Source organism: Myotis brandtii, unplaced genomic scaffold, assembly GCF_000412655.1.
Source record: "Myotis brandtii unplaced genomic scaffold, ASM41265v1 scaffold99, whole genome shotgun sequence".
Classification (NCBI taxonomy): Eukaryota; Metazoa; Chordata; class Mammalia; order Chiroptera; family Vespertilionidae; genus Myotis; species Myotis brandtii.
The window spans coordinates 451,590-460,963 of record NW_005372121.1 but is presented as its reverse complement, the minus strand read 5'-3'; the positions used below and the strand labels follow the sequence as shown (position 1 = coordinate 460,963).

Sequence of the window (9,374 nt, the reverse complement as noted above, 5' to 3'; positions counted from 1 at the left end):
CCTGGTTGCCTCTTACTGCCCCACCTGCTGGCCTGGTTGCGCCCAACTGTCCCCCTCTGCCAGCTGGCCTGGTCGCCCCCAACTCCCTCCCCCTGCCAGCTTGGTCACCCCTCACGGCCCCCCTGCTGGACTGGTCACCGCACGAAGCCTGATGTTCAGTTGTTTGGTCGTCCCTCACTTACCCCACTGCTGGCCTGGTTGTAGGCAGCTGAGGGTTAATTTGCATATTACCTCTTTATTATATAGGATAGTACAATCTGCCTATTTGAATGTAGATGGTTATTTGGATTGATTCTCATTTTTGCTATACAAATGGATGATGCTGTTGTGAATATTCTTGTACAGGTCTCCTGGAACACATGTGCACACATTTCTAGGGTGTCTATTCCTGGGAGTGGAAGAGCTGGGTCATTGGCTGTGCATGTACTCAACTACACTAGATAGAGCTGAATTATTTACCTAAGTGTTTGTATCAGTTTGCATTCTCACCTGCAGAGTGTGAAAGGTTGGGTTGCTTCCCATGACCAACACTTAAATAATCAAATTTTTAAAGTTTTGCTGGACTGATAGAGATAAAATGGTATATCTAAATTTGCATCTCATTTCAAATGACATGAGTATCTTTCCAAATGTTTTTTGGTCCCATTTCGTTTAGTAATGTGCTTTGAATTTCCAAGTTTTCTAGTTTTTTATTTCCCAGAAATCTCCATCAGTTTTAAATATCTCTGAATAGTGGTTTTAATTTGGTAGTACTTCAGAAACATCTGAAGCATCTGGAAGTAAATTGCCATGTTGACATCAATTCATGAAGAAAGTTGTCTCCTCCAGGTGCTACCTTCTGAGTTATTTCCTTTCTGTTTCCCATCTTCTGTAAATATTATTATCAGTGACTATAATACATACCTTTATGTTTGTGTGTGTTTATGGAATATATAATGAATCTATTTGTTTTTATCTGTTAGCATTTAAAAGAATTAGTTGCTTTTAAAAACCATGTGAATCATAAGATTTTTAAAAAATATATTTTTATTGATTTTAGAGAAGAAGGGAGAGGAGAAAGAGATAGAAACATCAAAGATGAGAGAGAATCATTGATAGGCTGCCTCCTGCATGCCCCACACTGGGGATCAAGCCTGCAACCTGGGTAGGCATGTGCCCTGACCGGGAGTCAAACTGTGACCTCCTGGTTCATAGGTCGATGCTCAACCACTGAGGCACTCTGGCCGGGCAATCATAAGATTCTTTCATTTCAAGGGATTATGAAAGAAAACTCTCTACACAGTTATTTGATAAATCATCAATATTTAAAACTTTTGCATTATTTAAGCCCAGAACTATTGATTATAGATGAATATCAAAGCATATTTGACAAGTTCTGTATCTTGGGAGAAGTTACAATTTATAGGCTAGGTTATATTAACTATGTATGTTATATTTATTGTTATAGACTCATTGGAAGAATGTGAGGTACAAACCAATCTGAAAATTTGGAGAGAACCACTTCATATTGAATTTAAAGAAGACAGTATATCCTATATGGAAAAATTATGGCTTAAAAAGCACAGAAGGTATTTTCTGAATTTTTGTATTATTAATAAGTAATATAAAATGCTATTTATATTTTTGCTTGTGTTGACATGCTTTTCTGTAGCAATATTATATGTCTGCTTTATATTTGCATAAATAATTTTAAAGCAATACTAAATCCACACGAAGCTTCTACTGTTCTAATAAGAATTTTAATCCTATTTATATATAAGATGCATCATTCATTTAGGGTTTCCCTTGAGAAATGTAAATGTAAAGGTGGGGAAAAGGCATAAAACAATATACAATTTTTAGAATAGTAGCAAAATAATGTGATTAATAAAAGACTACTTTGAGAAGGTATTGCTCTCAGACATTTGAAATTAGCATAAACTTTTGAGGCTATATTTTTCAGAATCTACTTTTAAGTTTACTTAGACCTTTAATTTTATAATTTTATCAAGAGTATTCAAATATATTTTATACAAAGACTATTACAGTACATTCACCATTTTATAAATTGCTTAAAATTTAACATTAAATATTAATAAACAGCATTTATTTTTCACAGTTCTTAAGGCTGGGAGTCCAAGATAAAGGTGCCAACAGATTCAGTGTCTGGATAGATCCTGCTTCCTGGTTCAGAGATGCCCATCTTCTCATTGTGTCCTCACATGCAGATGGGAGGGGTCTTTGTCTGGTCTCTTTTATAAGGGCGCTAATTCCATTTATGTAGTCTCTACCCTCATGATCTACTCTCCTCCCAAAGGCCTCGTCTCCTAATACTATCACCTTGGGAGCTAGGATTTCAACATATGAATTTTGTGGAAACACAGACATTCAGAACAGAGCTTTCTGCTCATGATCCCTCCAAGGTCATGTCCTACTTTCATGCAAAATATATTCATTCCATTTCAATAGCCCTAAAATTCTTAACTCATTCCAACACCAGTAGTCTAAAGTTCACATTGTTATATAAATATCATCTAATTCAGATATGGGTGAGACTCAGTGTATGATTCATTTGGAGGCAAATTGCTTTCTAACTGTGAACCTGTGAAATCAAACATGATATATGCTTCCAAATACAAAGGTGGGACAGGCATACAGTAGATATGCTCTGCCCACCAGGCCCACTGGGATGGAGGTCCCACCTTCTAGATACACTAGAGTAGGGCTCCAACCTCCTGGACACACTGAGGCAGCAGACCTTCCCTATAGCTTTGCTGGACAGAGGTTGGGCACCCAAGTTTCTGGTTGATTCTGCCCCCATGGCTTTGGGCGGTCTCATTTCTATGGTGGCTGAATGCGGTATTGCATCCCAATGACTCTCCAGCATGGAATCTGGTGGCACTTGTAGTCTAAGGTCACACAGGTGGCCTTATCCCTACAGTTTCTCTGGGCATTGCTCTCTGCAGTAGCCTGGGCCTTTCTTGTTCTGTGATGGGAGGGATCAATTTCTGAATTGCCTTCAGGGTCATCGTTCCTTTGTCTTGGATAATAGGCCCTGGCTTCTGTTTAGACTGTTGGCTAATCTCCCTATCAGATGATCCTTTGGCCATTTCCTGTTTTCTCCTGAATAGGCTCTCATTATTTTCAGTGTGGATAGTCTGAGAATGTTCCAAACCCACTGGGATGGAGGTCCCACCTTCTAGATACACTAGAGTAGGGCTCCAACCTCCTGGACACACTGAGGCAGCAGACCTTCCCTATAGCTTTGCTGGACAGAGGTTGGGTTCCCAAGTTTCTGGTTGGCTCTGCCCCCATGGCTTTGGGCAGTCTCATTTCTATGGTGGCTGAATGCTGTATTGCATCCCAATGACTCTCCAGCATGGAATCTGGTGGCACTTGTAGTCTAGGGTCACACAGGTGGCCTTATCCCTACAGTTTCTCTGGGAATTGCTCTCTGCAGTAGCCTGGGCCTTTCTTGTTCTGTGATGGGAGGGATCAATTTCTGAATTGCCTTCAGGGTCATCTTTCCTTTGTCTTGGATAACAGGCCCTGGCTTCTGTTTAGAGGGCTGGCTAATCTCCCTATTAGGTGGTCCTTTGGCCATTTACTTCCTGTTTTCTCCTGAATAGGCTCTCATTATTTTCAGTGTGGATAGTCTGAGAATGTTCCAAATTATTGAGTTTTGCTTCTCTTTTGATTAATAATTCTGTCTTTAAGTCATTTCTCTCTTCTTGCACTTTATTATGAGCAGCCATGAGAACCAGGTCTCTCCTTCAACACTGCTTAGAAATTGCCTCAGCCATATATATAATTTCAAAACTCGCAAGTTCTACCTTTCATAAAACCCTATGGCAGAAACAAAAGTCAGGAAAGTTCTGTGCTGGTTTATGAATATAGATTGCCTTTTCTCCATTGTGTAGTAGCATGTTTCTTACTTCCAACTGATACTGAAACAGAATTTTTGGACTGGAATTTGTGGTGTTCCCCTGGACTGGAACCCGGATGCTTTGTCCACCAGAGTTGAAGAATGAATTCACGGACAGAAGATTGTATAGCAAAGGTGGAAATTTACTGAAGAACAAGTACAGACCCCCAAGTAGGGAGGGGGAAGAGTCCCACAAAATGGATTCCCATGTGGGGAGGGGGAAAGGGTCCCACTGAGTTTCTTTCCCTATGGCTTATAAAGGCTACAGATCCTGGTGCCTTGATATCCCCTCTGATTGGTCACTATTCCCTTAGACTGGTTACTTTAGGAACTCCTGAGCTCAAAGGTCCAACCTCACATGGGACATGTAAGGTTCTCCCCCATCCCCCTTCCTTATTGTTTCCTTATTCCCTTTGGGTTTTCTTCTTCTCCTTCTGGATGAAGGGCTTCCTTCTCTTTTGTAAAGACAGACCTTTTGCTGTTCCCAGCTCCCTCATTCTATGGAAATGTACCTGTTGCAGCTTTTCAGCTCCCCTATTCTATGGAAATACACCTTCTGCTGCTCTGCAGCCCTGTGCTTCCTCCATGGTCCCCTTAATTTCTAAAATGTAAACCTGCCTTTTTCAACCCCCCAAATTCCTGTTTCAATACCTGATCAGAATGGCATTTACCACCCTTATTTCTACTGATATAGATCACCAGAATTGTCTTTAAAGGTCCATTCATAGCAATGTAGCTTATTTGTAGTTTCTTTTGCCTACAGTGAGAATACTGGCTCTCATGGTCTGTGATATATTTATTAATTTATCAACTTCAGTATATGTATAAAGTAGTTTCACATGACTAATATCACTGTGAGAAACAGACTCCTCAACTGAAGCACATGTGTATAGTGCATTTATGGTTAGCCCACAGTGTCCAGTCTAAACCTTGTTTTCCAAAGTTGCTCAGGACATGACACCCATTTCTTTCCCACCTTCTTTGGAATGGCTTTACCATTCATTGATTACTTTTTAAAATTTGACTAGCATAAACTCCTGTACAGTTCTATGAATTTTTATTAATACCTCAAATCATGTGTTTGCCATTGTACCAAATAGCACAGTTTGTTCACTCCAACATTCCTTCATGCTTCCCCTTTATAGTCAGGTCTTCTTCCCTGACCTGTGGCAACCATTGGTCTATTTCCCTCTTTATACATTTACTTTTTCTGAATGTCATGTAAATGAAGTCATATAATATGTAGACTTTGTGTCCTTCATTTAGCAAAATACATTTGAGATTCATCCATATTCTTGAGTGAATCAAAATCCATTTGTTTTTATTGTGGAGTATTAGTTCATCATTGTGGTGTACAGTTTATCTATTCAACTGTTGAAAAATAGGGTGCTGATTTCTAGTATTTTTGTAATTATGGTTAAAGCTGTTATACATATTTATATATAGGTTTTTGTTTGAATATAGGTTTTAAATTTTCTGGGTAAATACCTGGGACTGGGATGGCTAAATTGTATGGTTTAAGTGTATGTTTATCTTTATGAGAAAACTAGAGGCCCGGTGCATGGAAGGGGTATCTCAGGGTGGCCTGTGGGGATCTGGCTGAAACCCACAGTCCAACACCACCTGCAGCTCCTACCTGCAGCTCCCACTCATCCCGGCCCCACTGCGCCAGCTGTGGGCATGCGACCAATCAGTCCCTATCCGGAGAGGCTTGCGCTGCTGTAGCAGTGCTTGCCAGCCATGAGCCCTGTATCTGGCAGCTTCCTTAGCGGAGGGGCCTGCAGGATCAGGTCGAAACTGGCTCTCCAACATCCCGGAGGAGTCTCGGATTATGAGAGGGCACAGGCCAGGCCAAGAGACCCCACTGGTGCATGACTGGTGCCGGGAGGGACCGTGGGAGGGCTCCCGGGTGTGTCTAGCCCATCTCGCTCAGTCCCATTCAGCTGGACCCCAGCAGCAAGCTTACCTACTGGTTGGAGCATCTCCCCCCTGGTGGTCAGTGCACGTCATAGTGACTGGTCAACCAGTTGACTGTCTGAACCCTGGTGGCCAATGCATGTCATAGCGAACAGTTGAGCTGCCTTAGCATATTATTAGCATATTATGCTTTGATTGGTTGAATGGTTGACCAGACGACCAGACACGTAGCATAATAGGCTTTTATTATATAGGATTACAAACTGTTTTCCATAAGACTGAATAGTTTTGCATTTCTTCCTTCAATTTATGGGAGTTCTAATTGCTCTCCATTCTTGCCAGTGCCTGGTATTGTTCAGGTTCTTTTCTTTTGGTGGTCACTTTAATAGGTGCGTAGTGTATCCCATTGTGGTTTATGTGGCAAGGTTTTAAGTTCTTCATATCAAATTCTGGTTATTCTTATGTAACTATTGTTTAAGTTTTCTATGTCTCCTTTAAAGTGTGATGCCTTAACAATTCTTCACCTGTGAAACTCAAAAATTCCAATTTAAGAATTAGTACATAATAGTAATATCAAATTCACTTATCTTTTATTGTGGTTGCCTTTTGATGCCTTTCACATTCAGTTTGCTATCCAATCAAAGTACAATTTTGTTATTAAATGAGTGCCATCATTTGCTTGGATACATACAAAAAGCTTTAATCATGGGCACATGAAATCCTGAGCTATGTTGACTACTAAATGTTGGCAAATTTCCTCGTTAGAAAATGATGATTAGTGAATATATTCACTAGGGTCTTATTTACAGTTATTTTTTTAACAGTGATTTTTTTTTAGTTATTGATTTATGTTTTAATTATAGATGCTAGTATGGGGCAATCTATTTGCAATTTACAAGTTTGTGATTATAAATTGATTACAACATTTCTGATGCTGTACTTCTGAAAAGTTTCCCTTGTTGATAATGATGATCAGGGTTAAGTCTTTATCTTTGCCTATCTTTGTCATGTTTTATAATAGGTTTTTATAAATATACTAGAGGCTGAGTGCACAAATTCGTGCATGGATGGGGTCTGGCCAGCTTGGACCCCATCAGGGTGGATCAGGGCTGGGCCTGTGGGGAGGAGGAGCCGGTGGGAGTTTGGCCAGCCGGCCCACCCCGATTGAGGTGATCAGGGCCAGGCTGGATAGGGGGAGAGGCTGCAGGTGATTGGCCAGTGGGCCCTGATCCTGATTGGGGTGGGGCAGCTAACTGGGGGCAGGGCCAGCAGTGGGGAGAGTCTGTGGGTGGTGGGCTGGCCGGCCCTGCCCCTGATTGGTGTTGGAGGGCCAATTGGAGGTGAAGCTGTGGGTAGTGTTGGGGGGCCAATCACCGGCCTTGCCCCTGATCAGAGTGGGGGGCCAATCGGGGGCAGAGCTGGCTGGGGGGAGGGTATGTGGCGGATGATCGGGGTGGGACAGACCTTGGGGAGGGGCTGTGGGTGGTTGGCCAGCCAGCCCTGCCCCTGATCAGGGTGGGGGGGCTGATCTGTTGGCCAGCTGTCCCCACCCTCTATTGGGGTAGGGGGGTCAATTAGGGGCAGGGCTGGCCAGGGGGAGGGGCTGTGGGCCAATAAGGGTGATGGGGGCCCATCAGGGGTGGGGATGGCTAGGGGGAGGGGCTGCAGGAGGTTGGCTGGCCAGCCCCACTCCCTATTTGGGTAGGGGGTGCGATCAGGGCCAAGGCTGGCTGGGGAGAGGGGCTGCAGGCTGATTGGGGTGGGGTGGGCCGATCGGAGGCAGGGACAGCCAGAGGGAGGGGCCACGGGAGGTTGGCCAGCCGACCGCACCCCGATCAAGCCTATTCGCTGGCCACAGTGGGTGTCATAGCGACCTGTCATTCCAGTCATTATGGAGTTCCAGTCGCTGGCTTTTTATATATATAGAGGTTCCATTGCATTTTGTTTTGTTTTTCTTTTTTAAATTGGATAATAACATTTGTATTTTATGTGCAACCAATAAATGTGTTTTAAGAGCTACTTTAATATCTCTAGTAGATCTATTAAATGCTAGGAAAGTTTCATGAAATAGAGCATGAGATTTGGATTTAGAGTATTTTAAAGGTGGATATTAGCAATTAGCTGGTTTTCCCACTCAAATTCCCCTACTCTTTTCATTACATTTAAGTGTCAAGTTTAGCTAATCATCAGAAGTACTGGGGCAAGTTTTAGAATATGATTTATCTACCTAACCTCAGGCAAATCTAAAAATCAGTGTTTTAAAGGATGAATATGAGACTACATTTTAAAAATATCTTCCTTGGTGATTCTGATGCAAACAGCCTAACAGATTGACAGAATACATTTAGAGCTGCTCATCAAAAGTTTCCTCAAATGAATTGGTCAATGTTCAATACATATTTATTTAAATTTTGAGGTAATTCTATTCTAAAATATATTTTATCCTTTATTTATATAGCATGATCTTTAATAAAGCATGGGTGCCAGGGTTTCAATATCCAGAATGCAGACTTGTTTATTGACTAAATGGTTGCTTGTTATGGGCAAATCACAAATTCTCTTGGCCCACACTTCTCCATCTGGAAAATATTGAGTTTGTAATAAACATCCGTAGGGCTCCTTAGCTTCAACGATTTACTATATAGACTCTGTCAGTCTTTGGTTCAGGGCTTTATTCATAAAATTAGATGTTTTTACTTCATGAAGAAGTATCTGGATAATAGTACATTTATGTGTATCTGTGATTGAATTTTAATATAGCATATCCATGTCAAACTGGAAAGAGATTTCTGGTTGCCAAATGCCAATTTGTCTTTGACATTTACTCTTTAATATTTCTATCACTTAGTTCAATTATGGATATAAAATGACACTTTCATTAATTTTTTTGACAAAAAGCCGAATAATATAAATATTTTGAAATATTCTTATATATTGACTAGAGGCCCGGTGCACAAAAATTTGTGCACTCGGGGGGCGGGGGAGGGGGGGGTCCCCCAGCCCGGCCTGTGCCCTCTCGCAGTCAGGGACCCCTCGGGAGATAACGACCTGCTGGCTTAGGCCTGCTCCCGGGTGGCAGAGGGCAGGCCCAATCCCTAAGTGCAGCCCCTGGTCAGGCTCAGAGCAGGGCCGATTGGGGAGTTGGGGCGCCACCCCGTCATGCACAGAGCAGGGCGGATCGGGAGGTTGCGATGCCACCCTCACTCACGCTCAGGGTAGGGCCGATTGGGGGGTTGGGGCACCGCCCCCTGTCACACTCAAGGCAGGGTCGATGGGGAGGTTGCGGCGCCACCCCCTGTCACGCACAGAGCAGGGCCAATCAGGGGGTTGGGCACTGCCCCCTGTCATGCACAGAGCAGGGCCGATCAGGGGGTTGGGGCGCTGCCCCCTGTCACTCACAGAGCAGGGCCAATCAGGGGGTTGGGCACTGCCCCCTGTCATGCACAGAGCAGGGCCGATCAGGGGGTTGGGGCGCTGCCCCCTGTCACTCACAGAGCAGGGCCAATCAGGGGGTTGGGCACTGCCCCCTGTCATGCACAGAGCAGGGCCCATC

The 9,374-nt window shown here is 43.1% G+C and overlaps 1 protein-coding gene across 1 annotated transcript in view; it reads left to right on the top strand.

Annotated features, from left to right (window-relative positions):
• Positions 1–9,374, top strand: part of ZBBX (zinc finger, B-box domain containing) — a 100,632-nt gene that overhangs the window by 52,068 nt on the left and 39,190 nt on the right. Inside the window, exon 9 of the mRNA XM_005886538.2 lies at positions 1,448–1,568. Coding sequence (XP_005886600.1) covers positions 1,448–1,568 — 121 coding nt within the window. The remainder of the gene's footprint in view (positions 1–1,447; positions 1,569–9,374) is intronic.